The following is a 20,575-nucleotide window of genomic DNA, read 5'->3' on the forward strand; positions in this document are numbered from 1 at the left end:
CAACCATCAACATGGACTGCAAGGCCAAATCGCTTCGGAAAGAAGACACTGCTCTGTGTTTGGTGGGATCAGGAAGGTGTGGTGTATTATGAGCTAAACTCAGGTAAAACCGTTAATACTGATCGCTACTGATAACACATAATCAATTTGAACCACACTTTGATTGTGAAATGACCAGAATGGGCCAGAAGACACGGCAAAGTAATTTTGCTTCATGATGATGCACCATCACACACGTTAAAGACACGTTAAAAGATCTTGCCTGGGAAGTATTAACCTATCCGGTGTATTCACCAGCCCTTGCTCCTTCAGAGGACCACTTGTTCCCATCGATGGCACACACACTTTCTGAGCAGCACTTCAAAACATATGAAGAAGTGGAAAATTGGGTCTCTGAATGGTTTGCCTCAAAATAAGAAAAGTTCTATTGGGACGGTACCCACAAATTCTCTGAAAGATGGGGGGAATGTGTAGCTAGCAATGGATATTACTTTGATAAAGCACTTTTGATGTTTCTCTTGAAATTACCGTGTTTTCTTTTATTATAAAATCCACGTTATTAACTAGTACATCTAGTAGTATTCCATTGTGTAGATGTACCACATTTTTTAAATCCGTTCATCTGCTGATGGGCACTGAGGCTGTTTCCAGATCTCAGGTATATTGTAAATTGTGCTGCTATGGACATAGGGGTGCATATGTCCTTTCTGATTGGTGCTTCTATTTTCTTGGGATATAGTCCTAGGAGTGGAATCACTGGGTCAAACAGGAGTTCCATTTTTAACTTTTTCAGGAAACTCCATACTGTTCTCCCCAGTGGCTGCACCAGTCTGCATTCCCACCAGCAGTGCACGAGGGTTCCTTTTTCTCCACGTCCTTGCCAGTACTTATCGTTTGTTGATGTGTTGATGGTAGCCATTCTGACAGGTGTGAGATGGTACCTCATTGTTGTTTTGATTTACATCTCTCAGATGATTAGTGACTTTGAGCATGGTTTTCAAATGTCCGCCTTCCGTATGTCCTCTTTCAAAAAGTATCTACTTAGGTCCTTTGCCTATTTTTTATTGGATTATCTTCCTTTTGTTAAGTTGTATGAGTTCCCGGTAAATTTTGGAGATTAAACCCTTATCGGAGATAACATTGGCAAATGTGTTCTCCCATGCAGTGGGCTTTCTTGTTTTGTTGGTGGTTTCTTTTGCTGTGCAGAAGCTTTTTATTTTGATGTTGTCCTGTTTGTTTATTTTTTTCCTTAGTTTGCCTTGCCCTAGGAGCTGTATCTGTAAAGATATTGCTATGACATATGTTGGATATTTTGCTGCCTATGGATTCTTCTAAGAATTTTATGGTTTACCAGTTTACATTTAAGTTCTTTATCCATTTTGAGTTTATTTTTGTGTACGATGTAAGTTGGTAGTCCAGTTTCATTTTTTGCATGTGTCTGTCCAATTTTCCCAACAACATTTATTGGAGAGACTGTCTTACTCCATTGTATGCACTTGCCTCCTTTGTCAAATAACAACAGAGCATAAATGGCTTGGGTGGGTTTCTGGGTTCTGTTTCGTTCCATTGGTCTATATGTCTGTTGTTGTGCCAGTACCAGGCAGTTTTGAGAACAGTAGTTTTGTAATACAGCTAGATATCTGGTATTGTGATCCCTCCAACTTTGTTCTTTCTTAGGATTGCTGTGGCTATTCGGGGTCTTTTTTTTATTCCAGATGAATTTTTGGAGAGTTTATTCTAGGTTTGTGAAATATTCCATTGGTATCTTAGTGGGGATTGCATTGAATCTATAGATTGTTTTGGGTAGTATGGACATTTTGATGATGTTTATTCTACCAGTCTTTGAACACGGTATATTCTTCCATTTATTTGTGTCTTCCTCTGTCTGTTTTCAATGTCCAATAGTTTTCCAAGTACAGGTCATTTACTTCCTTAGTTAAGTCTATTCCTAGGTATCTTAATTTTTTTGTTGCAGTAGTAAATGGGATTATTATTATTTTTTTTTTTTTAGTTTCTCTTTCTGTGAGTTTATTTTTTTTATTTTTTTTTATTTTTTATTTTTCTTTTTATAAGTTTTTATTGTTCATATTATTACAAATGTTCCTTCCCCCCCCCCCCACCATTGCTCTCCTCCACCAGGTTCCCACCCCACCCTCTGCCCTTTCCCCTCTCCCCATTGTCCTCATCCATAGGTGCACAGTTTATGTTCAGTCTCTTCCCACGCCCCCCTCTCCCCTTTTCCCCAAGAATCGTCAGTTCACTCCCCTTCCATACCTCTGATTCTATTATATTCAATAGTTAATATTGTTCATCAGATTTTTTTAATTTCCTTGGTTTTTAGATTCACTTGTTGATAGTTACGTATTTGTTGTTCATAATTTTTATCTTTGTTTACTTTCTCTTCTGAAAGAACCCCCTTCAGCAATTCATATAATTCTGGTTTGGCGGTGATGAACTCCTTTAGCTTTTTTTTATTAGTGAAGCTCTTTATCTGGCCTTCGATTCTGAGTGATAGCTTTGCTGGGTAGATTATTTTTGGCTGTAGGTTCTTGCTATTCATCACCTTGAATATTTCTTGCCATTCCCTTCTGGCCTGCATGGTTTCTGTTGAGAAGTCAGTTGACAATCGTATAGGTGCTCCTTTATAGATTACTACCTTCTTTGCTCTTGCTTCTTTTAATATTCTCTCTTTGTCTTTTGCTCTTGGAATTTTAATAATGATGTGTCTCTGTGTGGTCCTCTTTGGATTCCTTTTGTTTGGAGTTCTGCATGCTTCCTGGACTTGTAAGTCTAATTCTTTCACCAGATGGGGAAAGTTTTCTGTCACTATTTCTTTCATTATGTTTTCGATATCTTGCTCTCTCTCATCTTCTGGGACCCCAATAATTCTGATGTTGGTTCGCTTGAAGTTGTCCCAGAGGTTTCTTACATTATCTTCAATTTTCTGGATTCTCTTGCCTTCTAGCTTCTGTGGAGGAGTGTCTTCTGGCTCTTTATGTTCCAAATCTTTGACTTGATTCTTGTGATCTTCCCTTCTGTTTTTAGGACTCTGTAAAATATTTTTTATTTCAGACAATGTATTCTTTATTTCTTGTTGATCCCTTATCATTTCTCGATGACTCCTTATTAATTCTAGTTGATCTCTTTTCATATCCTCATAGGCTTATCCATCTTTTCTAGGAAATTCTTGAAAAACCTTATAAGCGTAGATTTGAACTCTGTATCCAGATGCTTTTTGTCCTCCATTTCTTTCGTTTGTGGTCTATTTTGTTGTCGCATTTCGCAGTTACAGATGGGACGGGGTTTCAGGGTGGAGCCTGCAGCTTTGGCTTCCGTCAGCCCCGCCCTATGTGGGTCCTTCAGTGCTCGCTGCCGGCGCCTCTGAGAGAAAGGTGCCCTCGATTTTCGCCTGCTGCCAGACAGTCTAGGCTCTCCCACAATGAGCCCGGTATTGGGGTTCGGTTCAGTTGGAAGTGGAGTTGGAGGTGGCGTTCGCAGCAGTCTGGAGCCCCAGTCTCCTTCCCGTCAGGGCAATCCCGCTGCACAGCCGACCGTCCCTTCTCTGTGCGCAGTGTGCGCGCCTCCGGGACCTCCTTTCGCCTCTCCCCGGGGTTCCGCCTTACAGCCCGGCTCCCTATGGCTGAGCCTGAGTCCCAGGGGTCTGGCTTAAAACTGGGGATCAGAGCAGCCGGGGGCCCAGCACAGTCGGAGTTTTATCTCCTTTCCGCTAGGGAACGCCCGCCAGGCACTCCGCCTCCCTCCTCTCCGGCTCCGTCCTCTCCGCGCAGCGCGTCTCCGTACCTTGGCTTTTCCAGCTCCTCCGCGCCTCCTTCTGGTTTTCTCCTTGCTTCTCGCTGTAGAATTTCCAGTCAGTCAACCTTCCTGTAGTTCTGGGCAATGTCCGTTTTATATTTTAGTTGTATTTTATTGAAATTGTTGTGTGCGGCTGCGGCTAGGTGTTCACCTGGGCGCAGCCATCTTGGATCCCCTCTAAAGATTGTTTTTCTTTCTGTGAGTTTATTATTGGTGTATAAAAAAGCAATATATTTCTGATTGTTAATTTTGTATCCTGCTACATTGCTGAATTCATGTATTAAGTCTAGTAGTTTTTTGATGGAGTCTTTGGGATTTTCTATATACAATATTATGTTATCTGTGAATAATGACAATTTTACTTCTTCTTTTTAAATTTGTATGCCTTTTATTTCTTCTTCCTGTCTGATTGCTATGGCTAGCATTTCCAGTACTATGTGTAACAGGAGTGGTGAGAGGGCATCCCTGTCTTGTTCCTATCCTTAGGGGAAATGGTTTTAGTTTTTGCCTGTTGAGTATGATGTTGGCTGTAGGTTTGTCATACATGGCCTTTATCATGTTGAGATATGCTCCCTCTATTCACACTTTGGTGAGAATTTTTATCCAAAATGGGTGTTGGATTTTGTCGAATGTTGTAGTTTTTAAAATTTAATAAATATTTATTGTACAGATTATTACAATTGTTCATATTTTTCTCCCAATAGCCCCCCTCCACCCTATTCCCACCCCACCCTCTGCCCTTAACCCCCCCCTGCACTGTCCTCATCCATAGGTGTATGATTTTTGTTTAGTCTTTTCCTGCACCCCCAAACCCATTTCCCCCTGAGAATTGTCAGTCGCACTCCCTTTCTATGCCCCTGATTCTATTATATTCACCAGTTTATTCTGTTCATCAGATTTTTTTATTCACTTGATTTTTAGATTCACTTGTTGATAGATACCGTATGTATTTGTTGTTCATAATTTTTATCTTTACCTTTTTCTTCTTCTTCCTCTTCTTAAAGAATACCTTTTAGCATTTTATATAATACTGGTTTGGTGGTGATTAACTTCTTTAGCTTTTTCTTATCTGTGAAGCTCTTTATCTGCCCTTCAGTTCTGAAAGAGAGCATTGCTGGGTAGAGTAATCTTGTTTGTAGGTTCTTGCTGTTCATCACTGAATATTTCTTGCCCCTCCCATCTGGCCTGCATAGTTTCTGTAGAGAAATCAGCTGACAGTCATATGGCTGCTCCCTTGTAGGTAACTAACTGTTTTTCTCTCTCTCTCTTTTTTTTTTTTTAATATATTTTATTGATTTTGTACAGAGAGGAAGGGAGAGAGATAGAGAGCTAGAAATATCGATGAGAGAGAGTCATCGACCAGCTGCGTCTTGCACACCCACTACTGGGGATATGCCCGCAACCAAGGTACATGCCCTTGACCAGAATCGAACCCGGGACCTTTCAGTCCCCAAGCAGACGCTCTATCCATTGAGCCAAACCGGTTTCAGCTAACTGTTTTTCTCTTGCTGCTATTAATATTCTCTCTTTGTCTTTTGCTGTTGGCATTTTAATTATTATGTATCTTCCTTTTGTTTGGGGTTCTCTGTGCTTCCTGGACTTGTAAATCTATTTCTTTTACTAGGTTGGGGAAGTTTTCTGTCATTATTTCTTCAAATAGGTTTTCAGTATCTTGTGCTCTCTCTTCTTCTGGCACCCCCATGATTCAGATGTTGGCATGCTTGAGGTTTTCCCAGAGCCCGTTACACTGTCTTCATATTTTTGGATTCTTTTTGCTTTTTGCTTTCCCGGTTGGGTGTTTTTTGCTTCTTCATGTTTCAAATCTTTGACTTGATTCTTGCAATCTTCTAGTCTGCTATTATATCTCTGTATAACATTTTTTATTTCAGTCAATGTATGCTTAATTTCTTATTGGCCCTTTTTCATATCCTTTAGGGTCTTGTTAAATTTATTGATCTTTCCTAGAAAATTTTTGAAAAACCTTATAACCATGGTTTTGAACTCTATATACAGTCATTTGATGTCCTCCATTTCTTTCATTTGTGACCTGTTTCTTTGTCTCTGCATTTTGGCTGCTTCCCTGAGTTGATAGATTTGCTTTGTGTGCTAGGAGTCCTATAGGGCCCAGTGGCTCAGCCTCCCCAGTTACCTGAGGTGGACGCTCTTTGTGCACTCCTTTGTGGGCTGTGTTCGCAGTCTTTGTTGTTGATCTCATCGGGAGGAATTTGCCTCCAGGCCAATTGGCTGTGATGATCAGCTATGTCTAAGCTGGGAGAACTTCTGTGCTTGAGACACCCTTTTGAGATAGGACTTGCAAAAGCCTCTGTGCTCAGCTTGAATGGGGTGGAGTCTCAGACAACATTGGTTTTCTGCCAGCCCTGTCCTAATAGGCACCTGTGTCCCAGTGTCCCATGATAATCGCTTAAGCACCTCTGAGAGAAAGCTGCCCTCGAATTCCGCCCGCTGCCAGACAACCCAGTTTCTCCCCGAATGAGTCTGGGTCCCCAGTCTCGCCCGGAACTGGAGTTCAGTGCAGTCGGGAGCTTTTGTCTCCCTCCAGCTTGAGAAAGCCAGCTACGTACTCAGTTGCCTGCCCTCTCCGTGTGCACCTCAGTACCTTTGCTTTCTATAGTTCCTCTGAGTCTCAGTGTGCTTTCTTCTTTCCTGTCAGTGCAGTTTCTCCCTGAATGAGTCTGGGTTCCCAGAGTCTCGCCCAGAACTGGAGTTCAGAGCAGTCGGGAGCATGTGTCTCCCTCCCGCTTGAGAAAGCCAGCCGCACACTCAGTTGCCAGTCTTCGCACGTCCACCTCAGTATCTCTGCCTCCTGCAGCTCCTCTGAGTCTCAGTTTGCTTTTCTCTTTCCTTCTACCGTGTTTCCCCGAAAATAAGACCTACTTACAGGTTTCCTTCTGAGTGAAATATAAGGCATCCCCCGAAAATAAGGCCCCCCTAGGCTCTGTCTCAGAAACTTTGTGAAACCTAAACTGCAAGAAGTTGTGACTTGGGTGAAGAATTCATGGGAGAAAATCACTGACAGTTGCATTGCAAATGCACTGCTAGCAGGCTACCTTGACAAGAAGTACTCATTTAAAGACAGTGCTATTGCTAAACATGAGAGATTTGGTCCAATGATTCTGAAAGAAATGGAGTCACAAGAAATTCACCAGGAAATTCAGGAATTGGATTGTTATGATGATGTTCCAGAAGATGATGGCATGATTGTCATTGAATAAATGAATAAATTCTTGATACTGTAGGATTCACAGTTTGTCTTGACAACTACCGTACTACCGTACCGTATACAGGTAATAAATTTCCTTTATTTTCATTTAACAATAAATGTGTACCGTATTCTTCTTCATGGAAAAATAAGACAACCCCTGAAAATAAGACCAAGCGCATCTTTGGGAGAAAAAATTAATATAAGACACTGTCTTATTTTCGGGGAAACGGTAGTTATAGAATTTCCACTCAGCCAGCCTTCCTGTGGTCCTGGATGATGTCTGTAGTTTTGAAATTCTTGTGTGAGGCAGCAATTTAGGTGTTTATCTTTGTCACCATCTTGGTTTCTCTTGTCGAATGTTTTTTTCTCCCTGCATCTATTGATATCATCATGTGATTTTTTTGTCTGAATTTGTTTATGTGATGTATCACAATTATTGATTTGCAAATATTGTACCTGCCTTGCATCCCTGGAATAAATCCCCTTGATCATGGTGTATGTTCTTTTTAATATATTGCTGGATGCAATTTGCTAATATTTGATGAGGACTTTAGCATCTATGTTTATCAGGGATATTATTCTGTAATTCTCTTTCTTTGTAGTGTCTTTATCAGGTTTTAGAATAATGCTGACCTCATAAAAAGAGTTTGGAAGTGTTCCTTCCTCTTGTATTTTCTGAAATAGTTTGAGGAGGATAGGTGTTAGTTCTTCTTTGATTGTTTGGTAAAACTCGCCTGTAAAGCCATCTTGACCTGGGCTTTTGTTTGGTGAGAGTTTTATTATTATTATTATTGCTTCTGTTTCATCAGTTGTTATTGGCCTATTCAGGTTTTTTAATTCTTCCTGATTTAGTTTTGGGAGATTATATATTTTTTAGGAATTTGTCTATTTCATCACCATTGTCCAGCTTTTGGCATATAGCTGTTCATAGTATTTTTTTACAATCCTTTGTATTTCTGTGGTGTCAGTGGTTACTTCTCCACTTTTGTTTCTGATTTTATTTACTTGGGCCCTCTTTCTTTGTTTCTTTTTTTCTTTTTTTCTTGTCTAAAGTTTTACATATGTCTCTTTTTCCCCCAATTCACCCCCCCACCAGCCATTCCCACCCTGGGCAAGCCCCCACTACCCTAATGTCTGTGTCCATTATGCTTATATGCATGCATACAAGTCCTTTGGTTGCTTTCGAAACCCTCCTCCCCCTTACCATTTGTCTCTAAATAAATCTATTCTTGTTCCTCAAAATTATGTTGATCATTATATCCCACATATGAGTGAGATCATGTAATATTTATCTTTCTCTGACTGGCTTATTTTGCTTAGCATAACGTTCTCCAGTTCCATTCATGTTATTGCAAATGTTAATCTCTTTTTGTTTCTTGATGAGGCTGGCTAACGGTTTATTACTTTTGTTTATCCTTTCAAAGAACCAGCTCTTTTTTTTTTTTAGAACCAGCTCTTGATTCCATTGATTTCATATATTTATATATATATATAAATATATATAAATAATCTAAGAGGAGGCTTGATATGATTTCAGTCTTCTTGAACTTGTAGAGACTTGTTTTGTGTCCTAACATGTGATGTATCTTTGTGAATATTCATATATTCATATATTTATGTATATATTCTCTGATATATTTCTGCTCTTATTATGGCAGATATCAGGTCAGTGGAAATGACAGACCATATGCACTCAGAAAAAGACTTTATTCCAATACTGCCCACAGTATGGGAGAGCAGCAGATCATCCACAAAAATCTGCTCTGCCTGCTTATATAGGATAGGACAAAGATTACACAGGGAAATTGGGTTATAGGCATGGGGAAGTAGAAGGCTAAAGTGGGACTCCATTGTTTGAGCAACAAGGTTGTTAATCTTCCCATGAGAATGGACTGCATTCCAAGGTTGACTCACAGGTCCCAATGGTGTACAACTCCCAGCCAGGTCATAATGTCCTTTCTTTAAGCTACACAAGGCAATAATGGTAAACAGAGCATGATCAATATATCCCATAATCTTAGCCATTCCCCAATATTCCTTTCTTCCCCCTAAGGCTCTAATCTTTATTATTTCCTTTCTTCTATTTACTCTGGGCTTTTCTTGTTGTTCTCTTTCTAGTTCTTTAAGTTGTAGTGTTAGTTTATTATTAATATTTCTTGTTTTTTTGAGGTATGCCTTGGTGCTATGAACTTCCCTCTTAGGACTGCTTTTGCTCTGTCCCAAAGATTTTGGGTTGTTATGTGTTCATTTTCATTTGTTTCCAGGAAGTTTTTTTTCCTTCTTTCTTGATCTCATTGGTAACCCATTCATTGTTTAATAACATGCTATTTAGCCTCCATGTGTTTGAATGATTTGGGGTGTTTTTACTGTAGTTGATTTCTAATTTCATTCCACTGTAATCTACTTGATATGATTTCAGTCTTCTTGAACTTGTAGAGACTTGTTTTGTGTCCTAACATGTGATGTATCTTTGTGAATGATCCACATGCACTTGAGAAGAATGTATATTCTGCTGTGTTGGGGTGACATGTTCTAGAAATGCTGATTAAATCCATTTGATGCAGTGTATACTTTAGACCCTCTGTTTCCTTTGGTAAGTTTTGTCTGGAATATCTCCCCAGTGAAGTCAGAGGGGTGTTAAAGAAGTTTGTTTGTTTTTTTGTTTTTTTTAAATATATTTAGATGTTCCTATGTTGGATGCATATAGATTTACCAGGATTATATCTTCTTGTTGGATTGATGGATTGATCCCTTTAATATTATGTAGTGACTTTTGTTGTCTCTTGTGATGGCCTTCATTTTAAAGTCTATTTTGTCAGATATAAGTATTGCTAATCCAGCTTTTTTTTCTTTTCCATTTGCATGGAGATCCACCCCCCCCCCCCTCCTCTCTCATCCTGTGTGTATCTTTTGTTTTGAGGTGGGTCTCTTGAAGACAGTTTATAGTTGGGTTATGTTTTTGTATCCATTCAGCTACTCTATGGCTTTTGATGGGAGCATTTAGTCTGTTTACATTTAGGGTTATTATTGATAGGTACTTACTTATTGCCATTTTAATTCTGTATGGCTAGGTTTCTCTATCTGTTTCCTTCTCATTACAGCATTCCTTTTAGCATTTTTTTTTATAATGCTGGCTTGGTAGTGATGTATTTGTCTGGGAAGCTCTTTATTTAACTATCTATTTGAATGATAGCCTTACTAGATATAGTAATCTTGGTCTCAGATCCTTGCTTTCCATTACCGTGAGTACTTCATGCCATTCCCTCTGGCCTGTCAAGTTTCTGATGAGGAATCAGGTGTCAGCCTTCGGGAACTCCTTTGTAGGTAACAGTTTGCTCTTCTCATGCTGTCTTTAAGATTCTCTCTTTGTCTTTAATTTTTGACATTTTAATTATGATGTGTCTGGGCATGAGCCTGTTTGTGTTCTTCCTGCTGGGGGTTCTCTGTGCCTCCTGAGCTTGTGTGACTTTTTCCTTTACCAGGTTAGGGGCATTTTATGCTATTATTTCTTCAAATACCTTCTCTGTGCCTTTCTCCTCTCTGCCTCTTCTGGCATATCTACTGTTCTAATATTGTTATGTTTCACATTGTCCCACGGCTCCCTTAAGCTGTCGTCCTATTTCTTAATTGTTTTTTTCTTTTTGGTTCTCTGACTGAGTGATATTTTCAACTGTCTTCTAATTCACCGATTTGATCCTCAGCTTCCTCTAATCTGTATATTCCTTCCGATGTGTTTTTTGTGGTATGTCATTCTTTATCTCAGTCTGTTCTTTTTTCATAGTTACTATATCTTTTTTCATGCTATTCAGCATTTTTACCATCATTACTCTGAACTCTGATTCAGATAAATTTCTTATCCCTGCTTCATTTATCTCTCCTTCTGGACAATTCTCTAGTTCTTTCATGTGGGTTTTTTTCTTTGTCTCCTCATTTTGGCTTTCTATTTGAGTTTGTGACTATATATTAGGTGGATCCTCTACACCTCTCAGTCTCTAGTGCAGGACAATGATAAAGGCTGTTTCTGATTAATTAGATCAGGCATAGACTCAAAGCCTCCAGAGACCCCTCTGCCTCAGACTGATAGGATTCTAACTTGAATTACCCCCCCCCCCCCCCCGCAATTGTTCTCAGGTGTGGTGAGAGTTTTTTCAACAGGGTGGGGCAGTTGCTTCTGCCTGGAGGCTATTGTTACTTTTAATCTCCTAAGGGGCCTCAGGGCAAGGTATTTTCCAATAGGGTGTGTCCACTGTCTTCCTCCAGGCAAGGCAGGTGTTTATGTGGGAAAGATGTCCTTCTGCATGAGGGAATGATTCAGCCTGGGAAACTTGGGTGTCTGCCTTCTGAGCTCTATCCCCCAAGTTCCCATTCCTAGGTTCTGCTCTCATAGCTCCAATCCTCTTCACCCTTGCTCTTCCAGGGCACAAGGTGGGTGGCTCCACAGGGAATTTTTGTGTGTTGGCCCTTTAAGAGGGTGCCCCAATTTTCAGCTGCCACTCCCTGGCAGACGGCACCCCACTGCTTTCCACAGCTAGATGTTATGTGGGTACCCTCCTCAGTTTGGTGCTCTCTGCTGGGGGGCCCGCTTGGGGATTAGATCCCAGAGTTCTCCGAGGCACCCCCTCCCCCATAGCTGAGACATCTCTCTGGGACTTCAGTGGACACCTGTGGGTGCCGGGCCAGCCCTTTCGCTCCTCCGCCCCTCCTACCAGTTCAATGCGGTCTCCACCTTCGGTCCTCGAGTATCAGGGTTCTCTCCGAGTTTCCCATTGATTACTCAGGAAGATTTTCTGTATTTTATTTTATTTTAAATATATTTTTATTGATTTTTTTGTTTTTATTTTGTTTTTTGTTTTTTTACAGAGAGGAAGGGAGAGAGATAGAGAGCTAGAAATGTTGATGAGAGAGAAATACTGACCAGCTGCCTCCTGCACACCCCCTACCGGGGATGTCCCCGCAATCAACGTACATGCCCCTGACCGGAATCGAACCTGGGACCTTTCAGTTCACAGACCGACGCTCTACCACTGAGCCAAACCGGTTTCGGCTTTTTCTGTAGTTTAATTGTAATTCCAGCTTGTTCCTGGGAGCATGTCCCTGCCAGCTTATCTTCTTTTTTCTTAAAGTACACTTAATATACAACATATATTAGTTTCAGGTGTACAACGTAACAACTTGATACTTGTGTATATTACAGAATGATTATGACCTTAGCATCCATCACCACACAGTTAGCAATTACTTTTTCTTTTATTTTTTTTTAATATATTTTTTATTGATTTTTTACAAAGAGGAAGAGAGAGGGATAGAGAGTTAGAAACATCGATGAGAGAGAGTCATCGATCAGCTGCCTCTTGCACACCCACTACTGGGGATGTGCCCGCAACCAACGTACATGTCCTTGACTGGAATCGAACCTGGGACCTTTCAGTCCCCAAGTCGATGCTCTATCCACTGAGCCTAACCGGTCCCGGCTTGTGATGAGAATTCTAACGATCTGTTCTCTTAGCAACTTTTAGACACAAACATAGTACTGTCAACTTTAGTCTCCTGCTGTTTGTTTCTCCCATGACTCATTCCATAGCTAGAAGTTTGTACCTTTGACCCTCCTTTTGTTATTATTAGCTCAATTCTGTTATATCCATGTGATTTAATTATTAAAAATTGTTGACATTTGTTTTATGGCTAACCTTGGTTGATGTTTCATTAAAGAATTTGTGTTCCCTTGTTGGAAAGATTGTGCTATGAATTTTAGTTAAATCAAATTGGCTAGTGGCAGTGTCCACATCGGCTGCATCATTTCTGGTGTTTTGTCTAGTTCATTTATCCCCTTTTTATGTGGGACACCCTGGCCTGTGAGGTAGACTTCTTAATTTTCTTCCAAATGCTTTGCTCATTTTTTTAGTCTTGATTCTTGCTGTGCTTCATTTTAGATTATTTCTATTACTTGTCTTCAGGTTTATTTTTATTTATTTAAATATATTTTTATTTTACAGAGAGGAAGAGAGAGGGATAGAGAGTTAGAACATTGATGAGAGAGAATCATCAATCAGCTGCCTCTTGCACACCCCATACTGGGGATGTGCCTGCAACCAAGGTACATGCCCTTGACTGGAATCGAACCTGGGACCCTTCAGTCCACAGGCTGACGCTTTATCCACTGAGCCAAACTGGTTTTGGCTGTCTTCAGGTTTATTGATACTCGACTATGTTTAATCTCTTAAAGTCTATCCTGTTTATTTTTTCTTTTAAGGTGTGTGTTTTTTGTTGTTGTTGTTGTTTTTGTTTTTTTGGTAAGACAATACACTTGTGTTATTCTATTTAAGCTACTAACTGTGGTAATTTGTTACAGCAGCAGCAGGAAACTAATACCCTTTCACACACACACACACACACACACACACACACACACACACCCGCACATCAGCTCCAAGCGGCCAGGATGTGTCTTGTTTGCGGCCACGGCCCCAGCACCTCGAGCAGGGCCCTCACGGGAGGCGCTCAGGGGAAACTTGTGGGCTGACTGGTGGCTGCTTCAGCGACCAGGAGCTCCACCCCCTGGACTGAGACCGATGACCAGAGTGGTCATTTGATCTTTTAGGACATTTTTCACCTCCAGAAGTTCTGTTTGCTTGTGTTTTGCACCTTCACTTTCCTTGTGTTTATGCTTCCCCCTCTGCTTTCTTGAACACATGGAGTTTATCTGTCATCTCCAGTTTCAGATCCTAGTCCGTTCGTAGCATCACATCAATTATTTGGGGTCTATTTCTATTGATTAGTTTTCCCTCCTGGTTAGGTGTCATATTTTCCTGCTACTTAGGTTTGTCATTGGATGCTGGACCTTGTGCATTTTACATTGTTGAGTGGCAGGTTTTGTTGTATTCTTTAAAAAAAAAAAAATAAAAATATATATATATATATATATATATATATATATATTTTTTTTTTTTTCTTTATTGATGTCAGAGAGAAAGGGAGAGGGAGAGAGAGACAGAAACATCAATGATGAGAGAGAATCATTGACCGGACTCCTGCACGCCTTCTACTGGGGATCGAGCTGGCAACCCAGGCACGTGCCCCTGGCTGGAATTGAACTTGGGACCCTTTGGTCCGCAGACCAATGCTCTATCCACTGAGCCAAACCAGCTAGGGCATTGGTCGGCAAACTCATTAGTCAACAGAGCCAAACACCAACAGCACAACGATTGAAACTTCTTTTGAGAGCCAAATTTTTTAAACATGCACTTCTTCTAACACCACTTCTTCAAAATAGACTCGCCCAGGCCGTGGTATTTTGTGGAAGAGCCACACTCAAGGGGCCAAAGAGCCGCATGTGGCTTGCGAGCCGCAGTTTGCCAACCACGGAGTTAGGGTATTAAAAGTATTCTTTTAAACTGCATTGGACTTAGACCAAATACAGTAACTATAGTTAAAATCTGTCTCAGCTGAGTGCACACTTAAAGACTTAGTGGTCGTCTTGTGCGCTGTTTATACGGCCGTATTTACCCTCACCCCTGTCTGCAGGAGCTGTGACTGTCCTGGTTCTTGGTTGCTGCTCCGGCCGGTCCTGAGGGCCGGGCAGCCTTCTGTGTGGTACACAGCGGGAGCAGGTCAGGAACGGTGACGGAGGTCCCCGCACCACTCCTGTGAGCAGGGACACGTGTACACAGAGCGCCCGCTGCCCGGATCTGTGAAAGGAACTTGGAAGGGCCACTTGAGCATGGGGAGGGGAGCAGGTGTGGCTAGGATCCTGGGCAGCAGAATGGCTGCTGAGGAACTGCGGGCCCGGCTGGTGGGCTCGCTGGGGACCCCTCCTACCCCTGGGTGGCCGGAGCAAGCTGATGAAAAGCAGGGAGCCAGGGGAGACCTGCCCCAGTGCCCCTCCAGTGCCCTCTGCTGACAGGGCTGGCCAAGGAGCAGTCCCGGGGCCACCTTCACAGAGCAGGCCTGGGGGGGCTGAAGAGGTGGCTGGTGGCCGGCTCAGCCTGCTCCCTGAGCAGGTGTTGACCTTCTCGCTGAGGCGTGGCAGGGAGAGTTGTCTTCAGAGACAGGGCTCAGCGCTCCAGGCCAAGGCTGTGAGTGCCAGCAGGTTGGAGCGGAGTCTGCGCGAACCTTGAAGACCGTGGTCAGGAAGGGAGTCTGTTCCCAAGGGAGGAGGTTCCCTCGGGGAGCTAGCTCCGTGCTGGCTCACGTTTGGAGAGGGGATCAGCCTGGAAGAGCCGCAGAGCCATCACCGCAGGAGCCAGGCAGGAGGTGGCTCTGGTTAAACTCTCCGGCCGCCGGGGAGAGACCCGCGTGTGGCTCTGAGCACTGGAGCCAGGCGGGCAGGACAGGAGAGCCTTTCACCGGCTCAGGCGTGACCCAGCCCCTCGGGGAGAGCAGACTTGGGGGGAGACAGGAGGAGGGCCAAGCGCTTTCTCCATGTGACCGCTTCCTTTGGGGGTCTGTCTGGTGCCTCTCCCTTGGTGCCAGAGAGTAAAAGGCCCTGCCACATTCGTTCGAAAGTTTCAGTGTCTTGGTTGTGTGTTTTCTAAAAGGCATTTTTCTGAGATTTGCATGAGCATTTAAACATGAGTCTGTGCTGTTCTCTCTCAAGCAGGGCCAGGACTTCCTTCTCCACGGCCCTCTGGGCGGGTCCCCGGCTCTGGGCGCCCAGCCGCTGCCCTCCGACACGTCCTGTGCTTGTGAGGCCTGCAGCGAGCGCAGGTACAGTGGGCACAGGAGGGGGGCGCTGCGTGGGTGCTGGGCTGGGCAGGACGGCTTCTTGCTAAAGGCCATCCCTCCTGAGGGAGCCAGTGGCCAGTGAGCGAAGCTCCGCCCTCCTTCCCGCCTGAGGACCTGCCGGAGGGAGCGAGTCGTCAGGAGGGACAGGGGCCGGGGCTCAGCCATCGGACCCGGGGTTGGTGGGTGGACGGGCCAGGACTCCGTGGCTGAGAGCTGCCTAATGGGCCCAGGCGGTGGAGGTGGGAGCGGGGCTGGTCACATTCCCATCCCTGTTCTGGGAGGGGCTGAGGGCACCCCGGGGGCTGTGCCAGCCAGCCGCAGTGACAGCAGAGCCAGATGGAGTGGGGAAGGAAGTGGGTGTGGACCGGTGGGCCGCGATGGCGTGGGGGATGGCGAGGATGGTGCTGACTGACCCTGACCCCCTGCCTTGTGCTGCCTCACAGAGAGATCTCGGCAGAGACGGACCGGGAGCCGCAGCAGCTGCAGAACTACTGGTCGGAAGTGCGCTACATGGTCCGCTGCATTTACCGCCAGGCGGGGACCCCGCTGGCCGACGACCAAGACCAGTCCCTGGTGCCTGATAAGGAGGGGGTGAAGGAGCTCGTGGATAGGTACACGTGTCCCCGTGTCATGTCCTCCCTCTGCTGCTGTGGCTGTGCTCACAGGGTCCGTGACGGCAGGGCTCCGCAGACAGCGGCAGGAGGGCGCCTTCTGTGTTCGTTTCCAACCGCTGGTTTCTGACACCCTTAGTGCCCACAGAGCAGGAGGGGAGTCACCTCTGCCGCCTCTTGGGCTGAGAGTGACCCCGGTGCTCCCTGTGCTGGGTGCTGCTGAGCACTCGCTCAGCCCGAGGAGGACACCGGCAGCCGTCCCGCCTGCAGGGTGCGGACACGCAGGCTCCGTGCAGCACGGCAGCCGGGACATGCACTGCGCGAGAGTGGACGGCGCTGTGGTCAGGCCTGCCTGTGGGTGTCTCCGACGGTGATGGCTTACAATGCGCATCTGCTCCTCAGCAGACCTGCATGCTCATGACAATGCAGAATTTGAGGTGGACATAATTTTTATTTTCAGTCTTAGCATCTTTTTTCTCTTTTTTTAAATGTTCCAAATAAAAATGATAAATTTGAGCTATACATTTCTTGGATTGGTTCTCATGTTGGTTTCTTTTTCTCATGTTTTGAAGGCGGCACCTTTGGGGTTTTATAAACTCCTGTTGCTGTGCCTTAGTTTACCCCGGACATGTGAGCGGTGATTGGCCCTGGGCTGTGCTGACTGGGTGGTGGATTCTGCCAGCGTGTTCCGGGTTTGACCTGTGAACTCTGCTCTTCCTGAGCTGGTTCCAGGTGAGGCAGGGACCTTTGCTGCAGTTAGATTTCCAGTGAGTGTTAGGAAAATCTAGGTGATGTGCCTAGGAGAGCCACGACTTCACAGCTTCTGAAGAGGCTAACGAGTAAAAGACAATTGGAGGAAAATGTTCAGCAGGCAGTGCGAGGAGCGCGGTGTGCAGAGGCCACGGCGGCCGTGGTTGGCGGAGGCGGGAAGCGCGTGGTCGGGAATGGGAGAGGTCCACATCCCGTGCAGTCAGACCGTCTGTTGTTAGTCTTTATGTCCACGAGTGCTTCTTGTTGAAATGCCGTGGAGCCAGGAGGCGTGTCTGTGAGGCCATTTCCAGGGCTGGTCCCGCTGGCGGAGGTGACCCTGTCTGCCCACCAACCACATTGCACGCGTGCATGTGTGTGCGTGTGCCCCTGGAACGGCCGCTGGCACACGGTGCAGTGCATTGCCAGTACATGTGGTGACAACATCTCCTGCACCCTCCTTCCTCTCGGTTGTAAAACTTCCAGAAGATCTGTTTGCACAAGTACGACGGTCGTTTCGTTACATCCCTAAGGTACAACAGTGGACAAGGAAAGGAGATGAAGCGTGTGACTGATTGCACCGTGCTCATTACATGTAACTGAGAAGGAGGTGTCCAGTCTGCTTGTACGTCTGAGTGAATCTTGTGTGGATTTGTTCAGCAGATGAAGAACATCCTGGCTCAGAGGACAGGTGTGCTAGAGCAGATGTGCTAGAGGACTGCTGTGCTAGATTGTTTTGCTAAAAATTCAGCATCTCTGTGAAGTGTACTATCCACAGTGGTTTTTAATGGGTTCTAGCCACATTTTGTGTAAGGTGTCATGTGGTCCCTTGCAGGATTTTATGTGGCCTTTGTCTTTTACAGCCTAGATGGTGGGGGATAAAGAGGAATAGGTGCCTTGGCCAGTGTGGCTCAGTTGGTTGGACATTGTCCTGTGCACTAAAAGGTCACTGGTTCGGTTCCCGGTCAGGGCACATTCCTAGGTTGTCTGTTGGGGCAAGCATGGGAGGCAACCGATCGGAGTTTCTCACATCGATGTTTCTCTCTCCTCCCTTCTTTCTCTAAAAAAATCAATAAAAACATACTTAAAAAAATAAAGTGGAACAGGCGATAGCACATTTTTCTCTGTTGCCCAAATGTGGTGCCCGGCGGTGAAAGGACTCCCTGTTTAAAACCCAGGGCCTGAGGCTCATGTGCCCAGCACGCAGCTGTGCGCTGCCCGGGGTGGCCGGACGGGCTGCTGCCGCCGTGTCCGGTTCCTGCTGCCTGCGGCTCCGCGGCCGCGCAGTGAAAGGTGCCGCCTTTGCCACAGGGAGTCCGGAGAGCAGTACGGGACCGTGCCACTCCCTGCAGGGCCGGCCCGCATTCGTCTTTCTTGCTCTTCAGCTTACAGACTTCGTTTTATGCACTTTTATTGGCTTTCTGGCGGGATAGTTTAAAACGAGATACACTGTCTGCGTTTCCCCCGGTTGTAAAAGTGACGCCAGCCTGTGTGGGTTGTGTCCTGCATTCCCAGGGGAAGGAGAAGCAGTCCTTGGCTGTCCCCTGGGATTACCCCATCAGGGTCATTCTGTTCCCCTGTTCACATACCAGCGCAGTTACTTGTCTTCGGCCGCCTATGTTTCCCTTCCTGGTCCGTCTCCAGCAGCCGCCTCGGCACTGCTGTGTCCACCCTGCCACCTGCTGGCCCCGCAGCTTCAGCTCCTTCTCCTGTCTGTGGGCTCCAGTGTTCAGTAATGTGCGAGCCCAAGCGGGTGGGTGACTGAGTTAGTGCAGGGCGAGTCAGCCCGCCCGGTGGTGACTGAGTTAGTGCAGGTGAGAGGCAGCCCACCAGGTGGGTAAAGGAGTTAGTGCAGGTGAGAGCCCACCAGGTGGTGACTGAGTGAGTGCTGACACAGAGTAAGGTCTCAGTAAATGTATTTTCCTGGCTGTTATGGATAGCGTGGGGAAGTTCCAGACACTTCCTGCCTGTCTCTGTTGCATTGGGCGAATGGATCTCCTGGTGTGATGGGGGGCATTTCAGGTGGGCTCCTGGGGAAGAGCTTCAGGAAAGAGGCTCTAGGATCTGATTGGTCCCTCGAGGGGAGGTGCGGGTCCCGGTGAATGGTGACTGTCCTTCTCTGTGCAGGCTCTGCGAGAGGGACCCCTACCAGCTGTACCAGCGGCTGGAGCAGCAAGCCCGGGAGTACGTGCTGGAGATGAAGGTCCGCCTCCTGCGGCAGCTGTCGGCTGCAGCGCGAGTGCGGGCGCCGTCCAGCCTGCAGGGCCCGCCGCAGGCCCACCAGTTCATCTCCCTGCTGCTCGAGGAGTACGGCGCCCTCTGCCAGGCGGCGCGCACCATCAGCACCTTCCTCGGCACTCTGGTGAGAGCGCGTGCCTGTCAGGGCTTTGTGGGACGGGCTGTGTGATGGGTGTCTGAGTCCTGGTGTCGTGTGTGTGGTCCGGATCCCCTCCCTGTGACATTCGGGGCAGGCGGAGCCTCCTTCTCTTCCTGTCTCCCCCTCGCTGTCTGCTGCTGATAGCAATCAGAGTGGATGGACAGACTGAAACACTGGAGCGTGAGGCCTAGGAGCGAGGCAGGCAGGGGACAGGATGCGGTGAGGACCAGTGTTTGAAAAAACTCATGAATTTTAAGCGCAAAATACAGCTATTTGGCCAGTGATTCATTCCACCTTGTTCACACCGAGAGACTCCCTTTGGTTTCCAGTGTCCAGCAGCGAGGCTCTCTGAGCACTGCTCTGCCGGGAGACAGTGAGGTGCTGGGGACAGACTGAACAAGATGGCAAGAAAGGAAAGAAGCCTCGGGCTGAGAGGTCACGTGCTCAGAGCGGCCTGCATCCCACCCGGGCCGGGGCCTGCACGTGGGTGATGCTGGGACCACAGTGACGGCCCCTCAGTGTGAGGTGATGCAGAGGCTCCGCGTCTGGAGGGACAGAGGGGACATTTGCCCTCTGACCGGGTGGTCCTCGCCTCCCGGAGACTGTAACAAGCTGCTGCCACTGGGGTGCGCGGTCTGACAGGTGCTGCTGCCGTCATGGGAATCTCAAGGTTGGGGTGACTGCCCTGCGTGGTTCCGGGCTGCTCTGGAGGGCTGGCCATGACCTAGCGTGCCCATAGGCCATTGCCATGCCCACAAAGCTGACAGTGTTTTCTTTTTATGGACTAATACCCCGTCCATATAAAAATTTCCCAATTGGCTCAACAATCTCTTTATGGTTGGGGTGTTCAACTGAGGATCCAAGAAGCTTCACAAACTGATCACAGAGTCCTTCCAGCCCATCCTGTGACACACACACACTCATACACTCACACACACACACACACTCACACACACACTCACACACACACACACACACACACACACACACACTCACACACACACCCCTCCGGTCTGAAGAGTCTGCAGAACTCTGTTAGAGAAATTGAGTCAGGTCTCGGAGCAGGTCTCCATCATTGAGGAC

At 45.9% G+C, this 20,575-nt stretch overlaps 1 protein-coding gene across 4 annotated transcripts in view; it reads left to right on the forward strand.

Annotated features, from left to right (window-relative positions):
• The window catches only part of FAM193A (family with sequence similarity 193 member A), a 104,571-nt gene that overhangs the window by 45,773 nt on the left and 38,223 nt on the right, over positions 1-20,575 (forward strand). For 3 of the 4 annotated variants that reach the window (XM_045573983.1, XM_045573982.1, XM_045573981.1), the window contains exons 3-5: positions 15,630-15,739; positions 16,201-16,368; positions 19,243-19,477. In XM_045573983.1, coding sequence (XP_045429939.1) covers positions 15,630-15,739; positions 16,201-16,368; positions 19,243-19,477 — 513 coding nt within the window. The remainder of the gene's footprint in view (positions 1-15,629; positions 15,740-16,200; positions 16,369-19,242; positions 19,478-20,575) is intronic. The other variant, XM_045573984.1, reaches the window with a different exon arrangement.

The sequence above is a fragment of the Pipistrellus kuhlii genome, unplaced genomic scaffold (genome assembly GCF_014108245.1).
Source record: "Pipistrellus kuhlii isolate mPipKuh1 unplaced genomic scaffold, mPipKuh1.p scaffold_m20_p_58, whole genome shotgun sequence".
Classification (NCBI taxonomy): domain Eukaryota; kingdom Metazoa; phylum Chordata; class Mammalia; order Chiroptera; family Vespertilionidae; genus Pipistrellus; species Pipistrellus kuhlii.